This window comes from Anoplopoma fimbria, chromosome 13, assembly GCF_027596085.1.
Source record: "Anoplopoma fimbria isolate UVic2021 breed Golden Eagle Sablefish chromosome 13, Afim_UVic_2022, whole genome shotgun sequence".
NCBI lineage: Eukaryota > Metazoa > Chordata > Actinopteri > Perciformes > Anoplopomatidae > Anoplopoma > Anoplopoma fimbria.
The window spans coordinates 8,362,234-8,383,425 of NC_072461.1; the positions used below are offsets into that span (position 1 = coordinate 8,362,234).

Here is a 21,192-nt window from a genome sequence, read left to right on the forward strand (position 1 = left end):
TCTGAATCAGCAACATCCAACATTGACTGACCGACTGGGGAAGCTACAGCCAAGCGGGAGCCGAGGGTGGAGGTGCGTGTGCTCGCGCGAGCATGGAAATGTAAATGCATCTTCCTCTGTGTTTGTACACGTACGCGACTGCTCGGGCCGCTGCGGGTGTGCCATGGAGTGACCTGTGTGATGTGTGCGCATGAATGTGAAAAAAAGAAGGGAAGAAAACGAGAGGAAGGAACCATGTGGGATGAATTAGGAATTTCTCTTTAAAAAATGGAGTTCTTGAAGGCCCGACGAAAACCTTGGTGTGAACAAAGGGGAACTGTTAGGCACACCGCCCCCCTTGGGCCGCCCGGTTCTGTGACAAGCAGTGAATCAGAGGCCATTCACTTGGTAATACACAGAAATAAGAGGCCTAAATTACTCAGCAATGCCACCTTGTCAAATTTAAAAGAAATTATGCCGAATGTCTAAGGGTAACCTATTCTATTATTTTTCTAGCCAAGGAGGAAGGTATTTTTTATCTACCAGGAATATTCTCCTAACACTGTGTTGATGATGTGCGTCATTGACACACCTATTGTTCCCAATAGGTGTGTCTATTTAATTGTGTGTACTGTACACAGATATGGGTGTATCTACCTGGTGGTGTTGCTGTGCCAAATGTTTGCGTAACTAAACGTCACGCTCACCTGACCATTGCACGACACATGATTCATGGCACGAGTACACACATTGCATTTTGATCGCAGAGCAGCGGTGACTCAATGAAGGTGAATGAGGTCCTCGTCGCTTCAAAGGGTCCATTTCTCACAGATATGGGTCATTCTATCTCACTGTGTTTTTTTCCTCTAGCACCCTTTTTTAAATTCAGTCCATATAAGAGGGCACTTTACACTATTAAACCCTCCCCCACCCCGCCCCCACGGCAGCACACTGGTGTCTGATCTGGAGACGCAGGTCATTTGTCATCAGAGAGGGGAGCTCGAGGAAACAGCAAGCCCAGCATGGGAGCTCCACACTGGGCCTGACAGCTCTCGATGCCGCTCTACAGAAATCGCTGAACGCAGTCAAAAGTAGTCAAGTAGCAGCCAGAGAAGAGAAGCGAGAGAGAGAGACAGGGACGGAGAAGTGGTGTCAGTGTGTTTTCCCACTGTGTGACGGCCCTTCTCCCTGATCGCTCCACTGTGAAGGGTCTGCATGTGTTTCAGGGGCTTACATGAGCTCGCCTGCCTCGGTTTTCTCTTAGGACGGAGCTCGGCTGGGGACAAAGAGAAGGTTAAAGCGTAGGGGGACAGCAGATGGAGTGAGCTCTGGATATATAGTGTAACCTGCACACACAAAAATGCACATGCACTTACGCCCACGCGCAATATCAACACATGGCAAAGGGGGGTCAAGCTGGGGAGTGTCCTACTCTGCAGTGCGTGCTCGCTGTGGCTGACCCCACGGGAACCGATATCGCTCTCATTACCTGCACACGCACATGCAACGCACACACAAACACGCAATCAGACTCTCATTATAAGCCGTTTGGCGTTGGAGGAGGAGGAGGAGGCAAAGAGGAGAAGGGGGTGCACCGTAAATGCATTTGCAGTCTCTTAACTTTCTCACCCGTCTGCATTACATCTTTGCATCGATGAGAGGAAGGAGAGGAGGCACGTAATCTGAATGAAATAATCAAGGCGGTGGGTGTAGAGAGTGTGTGGACTAGAAGAGGTGGTTGAGGAAAGACACAGGGATAAAAAAAAACGGAGAGCACGACAGGCTGAGAAAACGGGTAAAGAGAGGATGAGGGACAAGAGGACACTTGGCTTAAGAATAGCCGACCCCCGCTGTGACACTGTTACAGCGTGCGCTCGTATTGTATCCCGGTGAACATGCAGATATACTGTATTGATTTGGGCTGTGAGGGGTAGGCAATGGCAGGGGGGGAAATCAATTGCTTCTGCTTTAATGGCAGGCTGAAAAAGAGGAAGTAAAAAGAAACAGAGAGAGGAGAGAGAGAGAGAGAGAGAGAGAGAGAAAAAAAAGGAGAAGAAATAAAATAGATGAGTGTTGGTCAGTGAACCCAGCCGGTTGGTTGGAGCCAGCCTGTTTACGGTGCACCTACTTTCTCTGCACCCTCGCCTCCGCCCACACTCCTCGCTCCTTTTTGTCGCTGGATGCTCTGGTCAGCACATTTGGTCCTCTTTGTCTGCAGAACCTTCACCTCAACCTCCTTCTGTTGTCAATAACTGTGTTGCTACCAAGGGTGGGTGGAAAGGCACCGAGCACACACACACACACACACACACACACACACACAGAAACACACACTAGTAGACATGGATACAGACAGGTGCACAAATTCACATCAAATCCAGTCTCAATTAGGTTGGAAGTCATTAGAATGCCATTTTCTGTGGCACCAAATGACAGAAGTGTGTGTGTGTCTGTGTGTGTATGTGTGAGCGTACAGTATAGGAGTCTGTCTACAAGCTGTGTGTGTGTGTGTGTCTCTATGTAGAGTTCAAAACATTGCGTGCCAAGAATCATCCAGGGAGATCTTTATGTGGGCCCACCACGTGACCCAGCCCTACCCCGGCCTACATCGACAGCATAAGCCAGACATCGACCACTTATCTACCGGCCGCCACCCTCCTCCTCCTCCTCCTCCTCCTCCCCCTCCCCACACCCTCTTCACAGGACCAAGCAAGCGTGAGAGAAGGGCTGGCGATAGACACGAAATGTGGCACGAAATGCAGAAAGGGAGCCCCCTCAGACACACACATAAGAGTGGAGCACACAGACGTCTCAGCCTTCCAGCCAAGCCTACAGTGTGGTTAACTTCTGGCATGCCATGCAGGACCAGAGGCAGCTGTTCTTAAGAGAGACGCCATGGCTGGATGGAAAAACTCTTCCCGGTGTCAAAGCAACCAAGAGGACTATTCCACTTGCGTCTAAAATGTCCAGAATAGCACAGTACGCGCCTATCAAACTCAAATACTTTGTGCACTGAAATACAGTATATACAGTGTGATCTTATTTAATACAAACCATGTAATGAAATGAGCATATTAGCATATTTACTCTTTTTTGGAAAGGTCGCATATTCTATATGGTGTAATCTAAATGATCCTTTGAAGCAAGTTTCAGCCAGATTTTTTAATTCAATTTTTGAATCAGTTCGTCACGCAGTTCTCTCTATACAGATGGCTAATATAATAATAGGAAAGTTACATATTTATGTGTGCGGGTGGGTTTGGATAACCTTTAAATCTGCAGGACACGGGTGATCTCCTGCTACTCTCAAACACGTCCTCCTGACCTTCCAATTAGAGCTCACTACCCAACAGCGGCAACACACTAAATCTCCCCCAGGCTGCAGGTTTTGGACATTGGTATAAAACAGCCCGCCATAAAATCATTACTGGGCTGTAAAACACTGGAAAAAATCACAATTAAAAGACCAACAGAGACACAGAAAAAACAAAGCCAGGAGGGGAGGAATTACTCTGTGTCCAGATATGTGGAAGGAAAACATTTGCACAACAGACACGATGACGCACACAATTCTACCGGGAGATCAACATGCAGAAAAAGTACCGTCTTCTCGATGGGTTTCAAGGGCAAGAATAGAAGAAAAATAAATGACATTATCTCTGAGATATAAACTCCTATTCTAATAATGGACGTGTTTATGCACAAATCCATATAATAAGCCACGACAAGCAAATAATACCACATCAATCACAAATCAATTGCCTTTTCTCAAATTGTCATACATCACGCTGTGCTCTGTGAGCAAATAAACATATGGCTAATCGGAGCTTCGCTGTGACATTTAATTAATTGGCTGTTTACGTGAAAAGCTGCCCATAAATAACACATGTTCAGACAAATGTATCAAAAAGACAGTAGATCATCCTCCGATCAGTCGTGTGGGTATTTAAACTAAATGCCAGCCGGCAGATTAGCAGTGGCATTTCCTGATGAGACTTTTTTCCTTGATAATACACTAATTAGGTCTAGAAAATTATTAACTCCTGTGTTGCAAGGGGAGAAGTACATTTCTGTTGCATTGCTGCAGTATGTATCTACATAAAGCCATATAGAATAATTGCACAGCTAACATGTAAATGTGCAAATGTAAAACCATTAGCGGGGCAATTAATGGTGGAATGGGATGATGACACATCTAAGTGCTGTACAATCTAATTAGTGATAGCTTAATAAGTCATTGTATCATATAAATTACATTACATTGATGACGATGGGGAGGGGGCTTGTTTCAGACGGAGCACGTAAAAGGTCACAGAGGAATGATTTATCAGCCACATCGGTTTGGCGTCAGAAATCGTCAACTAAAATTCAAAGTGAAACTGTAGCGCTTTGAAATCAGAGTCTGAATGCAGATCTGAGACAGTCCAAGTCCACTGTGGGAGGAGGGTTCTCTCAATAAACTTCACAGTGAGACAGGAAAGGGTCTAATTCATACCTGCTAGCGCCAATAGCATTGAAGCAATGCCCCGATGAGTCGAGCTGTAATAAATAAATAAGCTCAACGACACAGACTGGCCACATTTACGTGTTCTGGGTGACCGGTAATGTATTTCACAAGGAGACCAAGCCACCATTGTTTCCACGCCACAGAGCAGCAACGTTGTTTACTTAAAATTGTGTTGATTATTGAAGTTTTCCTTTAATTAAAATTTGTATCTCAGTTGGGATATCTAAAAAACGAATTTGTCGCATATAAAAAGAATAATTGCAATCAAAAGCATTCTGGCCCCTTTCAATTTCTCTTTTAATAAGATACAGGCCAGTCCCTTAAGAATTTAAGCACTACAAAATATAAAAGCATTCATTCTAGGGAATGACTGCAAAAAAACAGCTCAATGCAGCATGGAGCCTGTAGGAAGAAAACAATAAAACAAATCAATGGTAAGCTTGTAAATGCTGCAATTTTAGTTTGAAAAGGAGAGTCCCAATTGGAAAGAACTGGATAAGTCCGCGATTAACAGGCCCTCTTTCACTTATCGATCCACATTTATTACTTTTAAATGCGGGTAATTGGGGAGAGTTTGGTGCAATCTCTGTCTGCATCTTTATAGAATGGCTCCAGTAGGTGTATGGGCCTTAAGTGCGCTCGTAAATTGGTTTTATGAGTTTCTGAGACATATCGCTACTAATGTTTCCACTCGACGGTTTTATAGCCACATTGCAGCGACTCTGGTGAAAGATACTTTCTAATATATTGCAAAAGTGATGTTGACTAAAAAAATATACATATCTCGGACGTGGAGCTTGTTTGGCACTGCTACTTAAGTCCTTGTTTTAAAAAAATTAAAGAGCAAAGAATATTTCCTCGGTATATTTCAGTAAAAATTATAGCATGCATACATGTAAAAACAGTAGTAATTGAAGTAATTGAGCAAATTATTTACTTTTATTGTGTTCAGAGGAGGAAATCACAGAATTAATCCGCAGAATCAAGAACAGCATGTAATACTGCTGTGATACTATTTGTGTGTGCGTGTCTCTGAGGGAGCATTAGCACACACACTGTGTACAACTCCCTGTATTATTCTCCAGATGTTCTCTTTCACAGCTCCGTCAAAAGACTACCTTCTATTTTCCATCATCCCGGCTCCACCTACTCGCACCATCCGATCCCTCTATCAAAGCAGGCCACTTTGCCAAACATGATCCCCGCCTGTTGTGTGTTGGTTTGGTTTCGAGAAGCGGATTAAACAGTTTCCCACCAACTCTCTGATGTGGACCTTATCTCAGGTTTCCTTGACACTGGCAGTGCTGTGGTGTTATTAGGAGCTAAAGGGCTTTGTTATGGAGCACAAAAGGCAGAGCTAGGCAGCAGTTAGTACGGCTTTGTTAAGGGTCAGAGAGGTGTTAAATAGACTACACCTGTGGCTGTGTTAACACCTTCACCTGAGAATTTCAAACTTCCACGGAGCGGTGTTGCGTTCAAGGGAGGGAGCTCACAAAAACCGGCAGAAATATCAAACCAAATTGAAAATAATGTAGGAATGAACCATTTGAGGAATTAGGCGAAGATGATGATATGCAATGGCAGGTTACTTTAAATGAAATATGCAACAGAAAGCATTTTTTCTATTTCCAAGAGTGGAGTATTGTAGTCTGTAAGCATATTTAAAAGGTTGTTTCACTCAATTTCCCAATAGATGGCCTCTCTTTACTTTTGGAACAGCGCCAATCACGCTCTCCTCCGGAGGCTGCTGTTTATCGATCATTGTATCGCGTGGTTGTAATGTGATGTCCATGCCTCTCTTACCTGCCTGAGCAAGCAGGCAGTGAAAAAGAAAAACGTGCTGGATTAGGTCCAAAGGAAAACCAAACCTGTGAGTAGAAATCTACTGTTCAGATACCAGTTGGGATTACTCCTCCTCAGTCCTTTCAAAGACAAAAACAAACTTTTTTTTCATTCACATATCAAATTGAATTCAATTTCAAAAAGCATATTTGCCCACAGTGGAGCCTCGGAGTAACTTTGGGGGAAAAACAGACCACATTCTGGGCCGGCTCAGTGTCAGGCCTTGTTACTCTGGATCCCCATCTCCTCTCCCTCCCTCCTCCTTTCATCCCCCTCTTATCCCCCTCTCCTCTAGACTAGTCTGGCTGCTTTACACACGCGATCCTCACGCTAGCTGGACCTAAGCCCCGTAAAGGCTAACACAAGCTCGGTGTAAAAAAACTCCTATAGGGGCCCACCTCCACCCCTCTCACCCCCTCGCCACCCCACCAGTCCCCCTCTTCCCTCCTTGTGCTGCCTGACTACACTTTCGCTTTGCATTACTTCTGCTATTCTAACTTTTCCACTCCTGAGCACTATCAATTATGCACTAGAATAACAGTGGGGCCCGGCTCGGCAGCAGGACATAAAGGCCGATTATGAGTGTGAATAATTCAGCCATCTTCGTGCCATGTTCCTCTTACCAGTGATACAGGCAGGAAAAGGCTTTGCTGCTAATGTACGACGGCAGACGCAATCTGACCTGGTCTTAATGTGAGGACAGCTCTCTACATTCCCAGAGAGAGGAGCCGATGGAGAGCTGGAGAGGACATGAAAAGTGTGGCTGCGCTGCATTATTAAAGCAGCCGGGAGCCAGATGTCACTCAGATTGACGAGGCTGACACTATCACGGAATCGCAGACTGACACCTGTCAATCTGTTAATGAGAAAAGTGGGAATGCAGGGCCAAATTCATCATGGAACGCATGTTATTCATCTTTTTAAACAACATATGGAAAGAACAAAAAAGTTATGAACAAAAAAAAAAAAAAAAAAATCCCCAAAAACTAATCTTCAGAGCAGACAAAGAGACCAAACTCCCATAGAGTAAATGTTGAACCAGCCACCATGGATGCTTTGGGTTCAGGTCGTACGAGCCAGACTAGCAGATAACCTTCCATCACATTCACGCTCAAAACATGTCTACCTTGACTTCATTTTTCATGAATTGCGTGCAGAGGTTTGCAAGTACTACTCTTCTTAGAGATCACAAACAGTAATGAATATTTCATCACTCCACCCACAGCCAGGCACGCACTCTAATCCAATGTGAGAAATACGATGCATCTCTTTTCCCACAGGCTAATAATCTACTTCAACTCGGTACCTAATGAAAAATAATACCACCGAAACATCTGCAAATTGTCAGGCCATAGAAGTTTTAATGAAAAGAAGGAAACATTTCTGAAGCTAAACCAAAATTGCTCTCAAACTCTCAAATCCATTAAATTTGATTGGGGAAAAAATATATTAAAGTGTAACTTTACCCCCAGGTCTAAGCCTAACTACACCCACTGCAATTTAAAAAAAAAATCCAAATAAGTGGGCAAGAGTCTATGGTTGGGAAAGGTGTGTACATATCCCATGGCCCCTGATTAGAGGGGCCATGAGATATATAAAAAACATTATTTTTTATATAAATCTCATTACGTAGAAAAGTTACAACTGGTCAAATCTCTCTCAGCATTGGCCTTGCGAGGTCCAGGCCTGATTTAAAACAGAAGCCAAGACTCCCATAGAAAAGAGAGTTTAAATCTCAATGGGACCCAAAATAAAGTTTAAATAATTCAATTAAAAAATAAAATAAAAGATGGCAAATTGAGCAATTTTTAACCCATGAAATGAAATTAAGAAATGTCTTAACATGAATATTACCACCAGCATTAATGTATTTCATCACAGTACAGTCATATCATTTAGTTTACAGCTCAAAAATCACATTTAAGTATGGAGTACCCCTTTTATTAATATCTATTTGAAGAAAACTTAAACTTAAAATTAGGGAGTAAAAATTCAATGTAAAAATAAATTATTTTATTTTTTACTGAAATACAAAAATGTATTGGATTGCATTTTACTGTAAAATGTTATTTTGTCGACCAGGACATATAATTATTAAGTAAAAGAAGAAAAATTATATTTGTTACACAATTTTGAATATTTCACTCAACACAATGGGAATTTATTTTATAATAGCAGATGCTACATTTTGTGATCAATTTGTTACTTTTTTGTTGGTAATAATGAGTCAAGATTTATATGAATTAGAATACTAGCTCAACTAGGCATACGTCCTTCTGCTGGATGACCAAGACTGTATCTCACATGCCGCCTGCCATTATTGTTTCCACGAACCAGAGCAGCGAAAAGTGTTTCAATATAAACAATCTAACTTTTTGAAATGTTTGCTTCAATGACGAAATGCTTGTAGGAACCACGAATAATGACAGAGAATCTCACACAAAATGTTATAAAAATGTCAAAAGGCACATTAAACTAAAAACAGCCAGTCCAAATGCGCTGTAATTTCTTGATAAAAAAAAAAAGCCACTTCACTCCCTCAGTTTTTTCTTATTCGTGCTTCCGTTTGCCATGCACGCTCTAATCCTGGCTGGAATGTCTCCGGTCGTGGAGTCCTGCAGCCCTGAGGAACAGAACAGCAGGTGAAACTGAACTCTCTGAGGACTTGTCCCGCCTCCCAGCTACTCCAGTAGTTCTACTATTATAGTTTAGACCCTCTCTTAAACAATAGCCCATATACATTCTGAAGCAGGAATGTAAAAAACGACATTTAAAAATTCTAATCAATCCCATTACATTTTCCAGTGTATTTTGCTAAACAAACTGGTATTCTAAAATGTCTGTATTCATTTATCCTGTAACTGACCACTGATATCTGAACCTTTTGAATTATTGGTAGATTATTAGAGATAATAGATTATTTAATTTGCCTATGAAGGTTATCCTGGCTAAGTAGCTTTAATCACTTAATAATACTATTTTTTTTTTTTTACTTTGAACATTTCAAATCAAAAACTGATTCAACATTGCTTCCATATCTACCTCTTTTTTTTTGTCTGCTGGTGCCTCATTTTAGTTTTTTTTGGTTTTTGCCATGTTTTATCACACACACACACACACACACACACACACACACACACACACACACACACACACACACACACACACACACACACACACACACACACACACACACACACACACACACACACTGTGGCTCTTGCCTCCCTATCTTGGAGGTGAAGGCTTAAGTACAAACAGGGAGGGGGTTAGAGTGGTGCATTTTTTTAAAGAAAAGATTTAAAAAAAAGAAAAACAGACAGAGAAAAAGGGGGAATGAGATAGAGAGTCCAGGCGACTGTCAGTCAAGTGCTGCAGCCACAACATTGAACCTAAAGCTGACAGTGGGCTTGCTGGGTCACCTCAGCAGGACCCCCAGAGCCAAAACACATGGACAGTACAGTTAAAGATCTGATAATCTCTGAGACAGGAGAGAGGACGGGAGGGAGGATGGGAGGAAGAAAGAGAGGGCAATATGGCACCAAGAGCAAAAGAGCGGGAGGAAACCGACTGGCCTATATTCCGGGGGTTACTTGGCGGGAGGAAGAACAGCGGGGGGAGTTTGGGACAAAGGAGGGAGATATCGAGGGGGAAAAAAATGATATTGGTCAAATTCACAGATGCACTCGCTTCTCAAACCGTCCACAAGCCAAGTAAGAACCCAAAATCATGAAACCTTCACATCATCACCTCGCCATTCACAAGGAAAGTTGGTGATTTCCTCTTCAATCAATCTAGTTAAGTGATGTTTTGGTTTTCAAAGGGCAACAGTGAGATTAAAGACATTAAAAACCTTTTGTATGCATGACAATGGTGAAAGAAGGGGGAAAAAACACATAGTGCATGAGGATGTAGCCATAGGCAGCGCTCATCACCTCTGTTTATCCGGAGGGCTTAGGCCACTTTGGGGACTCCCCTTAAGTCTCACTTATCTCATTAGACCCTTAAAACTGATTAATATGAATGCCAGCAGAGGCCAGCTCAAGGCATTCTTAAGAAAGGAGGGAAGGAGGAGAAGAGAAGAGAGGGATGGGGGGTTGCGGGGGGGGGGGGTTAGAGGAAGGAGGGGTTTGTGTCTCTGGACAATGAGCTGATGGCTTTTTAAGCCTCTCAGTGGCTCTGGGTTAATACCCAGGGCTGCAGTCATGGGATAGGCCCCGGTTCAAAGGCTGCTGCACTCCGAGGCTCACTGCACGCTGATTTAGAGGAAGAAAATAAACAAGTAGAATAAATACCACATCTCCTGCAACTTGAACCTCACTTAAGAAATAATGAACTGCCCGCTCAAACCTGTGTGTTTGTGTGTGTGTTTGTCTGTGTGTGCCTGTCGGTCTATGTTCTTTAGGGTGTCATATTTGGTTTTGTGGGATAATGTTTGGAGTAAGCCAGACCAGTCAAAGCTGGGCTCAGATGAGAGGAGAGGGTGAAGATGGGATTTATCACACATTCAGGGGCTCAATCGTTCTCCCCTTCAGGGGAAAAATACACACTCGGAACAGTTTGAAACAAGAATACCAACCACAGCACGTTAACAAAGACCGCCGCGCACACAATGTAACTTCACGAAATGGGAAAACTATGAATCGGCTCTCAGAGGAGCAGGCTCAGAGAATTGGGTCAAGAATAGTGCTGTGCTCTGCTGTAGTAACGGGTTTGTGTTTCTGCTGCTTCATTAAAGAGGGCCTCCGTGCAGAGGTCGGCTCAGGATAACCACGCACGCACACATTTACTACAGTGACCGAATAACTACGCAAACGTGCACATCATTGCCCGCAAACACACAGACATGCCCGTATGTAAGCACACAGACGAGGAGACCCACAAACACTCGCTCGTCTCGACATCAAACCAAGATTCATCTGAAAAAGTCAGACTCAGTTCTGAGTTATGCATTTTTAAACATGATTCATTATCTGCTTGATCCGGGGATCTTCTTAGGGCTCAGATCAGACGAGCATTGTATGCCCAATAAAAGGCTTGGATCCGAAAAAGTAGATCTGAAACGGAGATTTTTCATGCCAAAGTAGTAGCTGATGAAGTTCAGTTTAGCTGATTTTACATTTTGACACGAGACTTTTAATATATAATGCACTAAGTTTAACAAAAATGTTATTTAGCAATATATTTTAAGTCAAACCCCCATCCTTATAAGATTGAGTGAGAAAGAGTCAAACACAAACACCAAGAGATTTGTGACAAAATGAGATATCCACCATTTGAATTACAATCATGCATAATTATGGACATTATTCATCACAATGAAGGGAACGCATCGTTTTATGACCTTCGCTTGGTAAGTAGATCTACTGCTGGGGACAAAAACAGCACATTCTTATTGCGCCAATTTGTCTCCACAGCAGATGTATAGCATTTTGGAACCAAACCCACCATTAAGCCGCCACATTACGCGCACCCTGGCATTCCGACTGTGATGCACGCACTTCGGTGGGGAAATGCACTTTCAAGGGCACAGTGGGCAACGTGTCACAGTAGTTAAGACCACGATGCAACTAAGCGTCACAGCAACCAACCCCCGAGTAAACACAGGCCTGCGTGTGTGTTTGTGTGTGTGTGTGTGCGTGGGAGTCTTCAGTGTCAGGGGGAAACAAAAGCAGGGGTTTAAACCTGAGCGGGCTTAATCCTGTCTCTGTAGAAAATAGCCCCAGTGTCACTAAATCCGGACCGCAAAGACGACACCTCCTCAGGGTGAAGACCTGGAGAGTCTGTCCCCCTGGAGAACCACCACCAACCAACCCCGCTCACCACCAGGGAGACGGAGAGACAGCCAGCGAGCAGCATGCATCTTTAAACCTTGGCAAGGACAGACAAGCTGGGAGAGGGGGGAGCTGATGAGCTGAATGGTGTGGAGGGAGGCAGATGAGAGAGGATGGATAAGGCTAGTTGGAAATGAGGGAAACTGCCACCTCTTCCTTTCCACACACTGTGTCACTCCCAGGCCAATACACGACTCTCCCCTCGTGTCTGGCACTCACGTTACACTCCTCCTCTCCTTTTTTTTTTTTTTTTTCTGTCCGAAAGCGCACTACAACTTCAGCTGTGCACTCTCCCTTTTTTCCCTGAGCCATTCACACCATTCTCCCTCGCTCCTCTCCTCTGCCCTCCCTTCTTTTTTCCTCCCTCTTTCTCTCTCTCCGTTTAAAGCGCATGCATTACTTTCGGCCTCGGCTGTGTGGAGTGGACAGACAGAGAGCAGAACAATGGCTGCCTTTCAGTCTCACGGCCTAGCGTTGGGGGGTTGGGTGGGGTGGGGGGTGGCGGGGCATTGGCTGCTCGTATTTTTCTCTACTGTCAATTCAAACGGGGCTAACGCAGCTAGCTTATTATTGGCACGTCTGTCTCGCGACACAACGGTAGACTGAACGTTGTGAAAGCAGCATTCTTTGTTCAGTTATATTTATGTCCTTGGGAAATTGTGGCAGCTCTTTACAAAGGCGGTGTTCATATTAAAATTAAGGCCAGGGAAACAATTAGCGCTTTCACCTTTTCACGACTTTGCCAACGCAAGTGAAGAAACGCCAAACGAAAAAAACGCCAAACGAAAAAACACAAGAGGCCATCCATGGATACGCGCCACGCAGGTGAGGAGGTGATAACATCAACTCTGGCTAAAAGCAGCACTTTATGACTTCTGAATATTCTATTTTTGGATAAACGTTTGGAAATAACCCAAGTAGATTGACTGAATTCTGAAGGGAAAGCAGACCACACAACTGTACAGTCCCTCTGTGTGTTTCTCAGTCTGTCTGTGAAGACGAATTACCTCATGAGTCATTTACAACCGGCTACAACCCGTCAATTAGGTCTTTATTCACAAGCTGGAGATGTGTTCTCTTCTGGGATCTATTCTCCACACTGCTGCCCAGCTAGAAAAACATCCAGTCACTCCCCCGCAGCCCCCCAAGTTAAATAAGGAAAACGGCAGTGTAAGGTCCGAAGTCAGCCTACCATGAAAGGAATTATCTGTGGAAAATGTGTCTGGCAAAAAAACCGAACGGTCTCAATCGTTCCCGTCACATTTTCCAGCTGAATAGTGTACGGTGACAGCGAGAGAAAACATTTTTTGAAACCCATCAGTCGTTTTTTGGCCTTTACACGCTGGTGTACAGTTCCCGTTAAATATAATATGACGTTGACAGTAAATGAGTATAAGGAGGTCAAATCAACCAAAGCAGAGAGAGCTGGTTTAAATCAAGCAAATGTATGTCGCTTTCACTCAAAACTGTACACTTGAAATGCTCAGAGGGCACAAGAGGGTATCAGACCTCTCTCAGTAGCGCCCCTTTCTGGTCAGGGGTGATAGATCAACCAAGCGTTACTACAGTAACAGCTGCTTCTGAGCCTCCATCTTACAGAGGAGCTGAAGAAGGATATGGTAGCGCCATTTTCAGCCATGAACGAGGACTTATCACACACAATAGTGAGATTCATGGAGTGGCGTTTCGACCCTTAATGGACCGGCAGCAGTCCTGTATACCCTTTAATCACTATTTATGAGGTCTTAGGTTGAAATACAAGATATTCAGATATGGGAGCTAAATAAACATCACAGCAAAGTAGTTAATTATCTTTCTCTGTCTACTTTGTTCACATCAACTGCAAACCTACTCAGGTGTTCGCAGTAAAAAATACAACTTTGGACAGGCAGATCTGTACCAGCAGATTCTCTGGGGTGGCATAAAGTAACTTTAGGAAAAATAAAGAAACATTCGATGGGGGGGAAACTTCCCACAACTTTGACATTTAGAGTGAAACTGAGACGGTGAGAGCAGGGATAGAGAGAAAAATTTCCCCCCGAATAAACAAACACATGCATCTAGTGGCAAGCGACGAGCAAAAATTGGAAAAATGTAATTTTCAATGAGTTTTCCTGCACAAGCTGGTTAATACTTTATTGTTTCCAAGTAGAGCTCTACGAAGAGTTCCCCCTGAAAGCCACGGGGCTGAACGAGGGCTAAAAGACAGATCGCTCGGCTGATAGCAGTGTTTCAGCACTCCAGCTGACCTTGGAGTGATTACTCTGAAAACAAAAACCTGGACATTAAAACCTGGTTCCCCAGGCAAGGGAGGGAAACATGTGCAACTGAAGTGAAGCTGCCATTCAACACTGTCCATTTCTGTCAGTATAATAAGAGTCTGCCCTTTGGTGGATAAACAAACATTTATCGTGGTGCTGGTATTTATAAGCACCAATTCAACACCGATAACCTTGGTCAGGTTATGAAAAATATGTATCTAATCATTAACAAACACAGGTTTTCTAAGGCTTTGCACAGATGAATTAATCACCAAAATGAAGGTCAAAAAATATTTTTAAAAATGTTCAAAAGAATCTGCAAGGCATAATTCAAAAACATACAATTTCTTACAGTATTTATTAAATTACAAAACCAAAGTAATAAACCCTAATGGAGAAAAACATATTTTTACTGAAATAATAAATCTATAAATTATTTGTATAAATAAATCAATATAAATTTTATATATATATATATATATATATATATATATATATATATATATATATATATATATATATATATATATTGTATATAAAAAAAGGGAGGTTGGGAATGTCTTTTTCTATCCAGTTGTAGGCTGCCATTACATTGAATTAGCATTTCCAAGACAACAGCCTGACCACCAGGCACCCCCGGCGACAGGGCTGCTTCTGTCCGCCGCATAGCACCTCCACAAGGGTCACGGCCAGCAGTCCTCCCCCGTTCCACCGCGCGCTGAGGAACAGCTGCTCTGCCAAGCACATTGACTAAGCATTGACTACTGCCTGCTGGGCTCATTTTCTAGTTAATAGAGAAAAAAAAAAACTAATTTAAATGGAAAGTGCATTTACAGGTCTAGTGAGAAAACACAGAGTGCCATTTAAACCTAATAGAAGTATTACATCACACAACACCATCATTTCAGTTTGCTGTTTTTTCCTTGCTAGAATTTTGGGTTTGGTTTTTTTTTCTACATCCTCTGCCTCTCGCTCTTTTCGCGTCCCCCTAATATTCGCTGTCCCCGCAGCCCGGCTAGGTGCTGGTGCTTGCCAATGCCACAGGCGTAAAAGAATGACAGAGCAAGGGGTCATTAACGGGAACTAATCAGCCCTCAGACAGAGAGACGGAGGGAGAGAACGAGAGCCGGGGCGGAGGAGAGGAGAGAGTAAAACACAGCTCCGAGCGAGCCGCTGGAAAAACGATAATGGGGGGACAAGAAAGACTAGCATGGGGTCAAAAACTATCCATTATTGTAATCAAAGGCAACGTAAACTTGATTTAAAAAACACCAGGTTTTAAGAATTGGAATTTTAAATAAAAAGAGAATAGAGACAGATGGGTGTATGGACTAACATTCCACCTCCATGCGTACATGCCTTTGTTAGTGTACAGTCAGCGTTTGTACACACACACACACACACACACACACACACACACACACACAAGCCCAGATTGACATGCCGCTTACTCATGTCCCACTGGTCTGTGACAGGTAATGAGAAGTCCAAGGGAGAAAGATGTAATTATTCTGGTATCTATGAGTCTGAAGGAGAGGAAACAAGCCCTATATGACCTCATGGCTCATTTGGTACGTTGCATTTAGACACACACACACACACACACACACACACGCACGCACTCTAAAACACAAAAACCTGCACAGACAAAGACCAGCCAGACATTACTACTGTGCGCGGGCCTCCAGTTGCAGAAGTTTGGAATAAATACTACACACACAAGGCAGCACACTAGAACTTTCCAGGCTGCTTGTTGAGCTACAATTTAAGCAGCAAAATACAAAATCACCATGACCACAACTGCATCAAACTGCTAATGTTAATGACACCCTCCACTTCAAGGAGAGAGTTGTAGTTACTACTTTGTCATTCACAGGCCAACTTTCCGCTTCGTTATTCCTCGCCGTATGTGTGTGACCTCTCCCTGAGCTCCTCTCAGAGAGTGCCTGACCTCTGCGCGTCTTTCTCCACCATCAACCGCGGAGGGACTCCCGAAATATCTAATTGTATTCATTCATTTTCTGTGCCCCGGCAAGGAGAGACAGACAGAGAGAGGGAGGGAGGGAGGAGGGAGGGAGGGAGAGAGAGAGAGAAAGAGACGGGGAGAGGCAGAGCAGCCGAGAGGCAACACGGGAGAAAGGCGAGGAGGAATATAGGGGAAGAAGAAAGGGCAGAGGATGGGAGAAAGGAAGGGAAGGGCCGTCTCTTCGGCATTACGGCTGGGACCCCATTAGAGCCACTGGCTGTCCCCTCATTAGAATATATACTCACAAGCAAAGACAGTCAGAGGGCAGAAACCAGAGAGAATTGTCTCTGTATGTATCTCAAGCTGAAGGAAGGACAGATAAAACTTCAAGATTTCTATAAACTTTCCCTCAAATCACTTTTTTGAAGAGCTAAATGCTGAAAAGATATGTTAAAGAGAGAGACGTCTGAACAAAAGAGAAAGTAAAGGGGTTTAAAAGTAAACAGTTAGCAAGTTTAATGCTGGAGTTGATACACAACAGTGGACTGAAGCCAACTAGACACCATGGAAATCCCCTCAGCCCCGAACCGTCCGAATCGCCAACAACACAAACAGCCAGCAGAAAGAACTGTGGAAACGCTTACGCAAACTACGATACACTAAACCAATAAACACTAAACTACCGTTTGCTTTTATTTCTGACTGCCGGAAAAGCAAATACAGGAAATTCTAACCTGCAGAAACATTTAGACGACTAAAACTTCCATTTCAGTTTTCTGAGATTCCACATTCAATACTACTGATAGTCTCAGCTGCACCAGTATGTTTTGTCTACCATTGACTCAAAGCCACAGCAGAAGTAGCCCTTTCACTTAATTTTGTCTACATCTAGTTCAAACTTTCTCCATTTTTTTGCAATATCAAATTCTAAACTAATTGTAGGAAACAGGTTTGCGGAAAAGTTTTTTAGTAAAACAGTTTTTTCACTGCTATTTCCATAAATGGATTTTCCATTTCTCTTCGAGCATTTCAGGTGATCAAGAGAGCTGAGCACAACGTATCTCTCACGCTGATGTGAAACGTCCAACTTGGGCACAATGATTTCAGAGCAAAACAGACTTTGTGACAATAACCAAACTCAAACGGCAGCTTTAGTGTGATGGATCATCTCGCTAGGGCAATTTTCAAGTCTGCCGAAGCTGCAGTTTGGTAACGGGGAAGAAAATGAATGGCAACAAAAGGCTTTTTTTTTTTCAGGAGGTAGTAAAAGGAGCTGTGTTCAGACACCAACAATGAAACATCCTTCAAGTTACCCGCTTACATCATTATGACAAACTACATTATATATTTACATTTATTGCCATCATAAAGTAACATGTAATGTTGGCTCAAATGTGCCTGCTCATTATGTGCGTGGGGCGTTCACACAGGGAATTCTTGGAGCAGCCGAACCTTAGGTGCGACTGTGGAGCCAATTTACGTTGCAGTGCCACACCAGCTTTCTACAGTCGCCTAATGCATGAAGAAAGGGACTCAATATTTATTAACTGAGTCATCAATAAGACAAGTTTGCTATCTCTCCGTCTCCTCCCTGTTGTTGTGTTACCTTTCTGGATTCCAGCCTCGAGCCAGAGGGGTGAAAGTCAAACAAACTCTATTTAGAGTAAGTAGAACGGAGTGACCGGTGTTTCGCAGCATTACAGCCTCTGTGAAAACCTGTTTTCTTTTTCCTCGGGCCAGTCAGGCTCAGGAAGCTATCTATTTCTCAGATGTGACTACGGACGCAAAGAGAGCAACAGACAAAACATGCATGCAGCCAAGTGGATCGCAGAGTTCTTTTTTTCTCCCCTCTCTCAGTGTGAGTGTGACAGATCTGAGATTAACAGATTTACTTAAATTTCCTCTTTTCTTTTTTTTTCCTTTACTAAAACTGAGAAAACTTGTCAGCACATCTGGAAAATATCAAGTTAACAGAGCGGCTAGTCAAGTCAAAACTTTTTCGGTCAAAAAGAAATCAAATAAAAAATACAGTCTAATGAAAGTGTATCAACAGTAGGGATCTACATTCAGCTGAAAAAAATTGTGTTTGCCTCTATTGAGGAAAAGCGGTCCATAAATAAACAGCCGGGGCAAGTCAGAGTAAAGACCAAGACCACAACAGTCATGGTCTACGGTATATCAGGCCGAGAATCTGCGCACCCTGCTGGACCGGCCCCGGCTTCAGGAGAGGGCTCGCAGTCAGCCATCCGTTTTCTACCCCTGACCACTAATTGCTTCAAGCAATAAATCATGTTTTGCCGAAACTTCAAACTGAATATAAATAGTTGTGCAACAAATTCAGCTTGTGCTATTAATGGCTTTGTGCGCACTCGGAGGCTAAGCTGTGGATTTTATTCAACAAATACTAAGTGCCGTTGGCAGTTGAGTGAAAGATCTCTGTAAACTCCGGCAGCAGTGTTTAGACTTAATAAGCCGGGGACAAGGCTGTACAGTCTGACTCCACCAGGGACATTGAGTGGGAAACGCCGTCTCGACAAACATGTACACTGAACACTGAATCCAGCCTGTCCGAGCAGAGAGGGGTTTGACTAGAGCGGTATCTGAGAAACTTTTGTTTCAACTTTGCTGAGGTTCTCTAGTGTGGCCAATTTGAGTGAACAGAACATAAAATCTTCAATTCGCTACTAACAGTGCTGAGTCTGATGTCGTTGTCTTTTTATTTATATAGAGGGAAAAGTGAAACGCATACTTATTCCGAAAACATTTCATTATATTTAAATAAACTGTTTGAGTATTAATATTTTGAGAAGGATATACTGCTCACTGATATGCAAAACAAATTTTAGGTAACTTTATCCATTTTAGAATGAGGACGCTGCACACTGTTAAAAGTTTTGCATGGGAAAGTCCATGGTTTCCAGACTACACGTAGTGGAATAAAAAAACTTTCACAGTGTGAAGTAATAACTCTACACTGGGTTTTAAGATCCAGAATTTGTGTGCATTATTCATTATAAATTTCATCAAATCTATCATTTGATCTCTAAAAGCTTGAAATAAACATCCTAACCAATTTAATTGGATTTTTGTTTTTGTTACTTTACAAAGCTCCGAATGTTAACAATCCAACTTTATAATTCTGCACACAGAAATGTTTTATTGAGTTGGCCTCTGAACTTAACTACAATGAACATAATTTTTGCTCAAGGAAACGTTTCCTCACAGAAAAAGTGATTCAAAAAGTATTTGAAAGATTAATACTTCCTAAAAAAAATAAAAAAAAATCCCCATAACATTGCTCAAAGAAGAGTTTGTCATTTTCTATAAATTGTCTGCCGTGGTCTGCCTTTATTATATTCATGAAGCACTCTTTTATGTACTTATAGGTGTGCTGGGACCGCTGCATGACAATAAATTGCATTATGGTAACTTTACTGAATTGGGTGACGGAGCATTTCTAATATTGACTGATAGGCTACATTATATTATCAGTACGAAGCCACGCAGTAAATAACCTCAACACATTACCACATACAAAAACTGTCCCTCTCAATACACAATTGAAGTTTGTCAGTCTGAAGTGAGTCAATGAATGGCCACATTAAACGGACTTTGAGGGGCTTGTTTGGCCGTTTAGCCTCGTAGAGACTAGTCAGATACTGCTGTTAATGGGTCCAGTGGGGTCGTGTAAATAAATAGCTTGAGAAACAACACAAGATCATGCTTTGAACCAGCTAGAATAACTCACAATGAAACGGTCAGTATTGACAGCGGATGCAATAACCACGGGATGGATGTTGTGCCCGGGCCTTATTACGCACGGGTTTGAACCTATAGATTGGTTGGCGCTGATAGTGAGCAGCCACGCATTGGAATTAAGACACAGTGGCGTTTTTACACTCCTGCCCCTTTCCCACGGCTATAGCCTGTACCTACACCGCTACTGGCATTATGCCCTCACTGCGGAGAATAAACACCGATGTGGTCCAGCAAACCTGCGAACCCCGGGGTTCATGCAGATGCGCTGTGGGGATTGGACGGGAGCGTCGCCGACCCTCCGCGGTAAAAAATTGTTAAAAAAAAAAACCCTCCCGGTGTGAGGCCACTTACTTGGCGTTGGTCCGGTTCCAGAAGACGGCGTAGCGGTCGGCCACCACTTTGGAACTGGGCTCCTGGCTAAATACACACATCAACAGCAGCAGGCAGAAGAAGATGAGCATTTCCATTTGCACCATCACTACAGCCAAACTTATGGCACGTATTCCTCTTCAGTGTCGGTCGGTCAGGCGGTCGGTTGGGTTGTACACGGGCGGCGCTTCAACCGGGACAGGTGATGAGCGTCTCATTCACGCGTATGTGGCCGCTGGCGCAGTTTGTGAATGCTAAACAAATACAAATGCGCGCAACGTGGGGAAAAAAGGCGACGGTAGAAAAAAAAAAAAAGCGAGGACGTGACCATTCGAAAGGGGGGGGGGGTGGGGGTGACACTTGTTCGGGATTTAAAGTTGCAAAAAAAAAAAAAAAAAAAAAAAAAAACGACGCGTCACCGTGTCGTCTGTCTGATGTGGGACGATCGTCCAGATGGATCACAGGCTTTTTTTTTGATGTCACGCAGAATCTGCGGCTCTGACAAGATATGTCTCCCACGGACGCGCGCAAACAGCGAGAGCAGCACACAACAAATGCGCAGCACAACAGGCACTGTCTCGGTGGTGTGGTGGTGTTTCCCTCTTGTGCAGGGAGCCGCTGGATGTAGCCTGTGTCAGGGCAAATGACAACACTTCTTCTTACTCCACAGCCGAA

General features: G+C 43.3%; 1 protein-coding gene across 1 annotated transcript in view; it reads right to left on the minus strand.

Moving 5' to 3' along the window:
* The window catches only part of efna5b (ephrin-A5b), an 89,748-nt gene extending 68,985 nt beyond the window's left edge, over nucleotides 1–20,763 (minus strand). The window contains exon 1 of the mRNA XM_054611568.1: nucleotides 20,500–20,763. Coding sequence (XP_054467543.1) covers nucleotides 20,500–20,624 — 125 coding nt within the window. The 5' untranslated portion in view covers nucleotides 20,625–20,763. The remainder of the gene's footprint in view (nucleotides 1–20,499) is intronic.
* Between the last annotated feature and the right edge of the window lie 429 nt (nucleotides 20,764–21,192).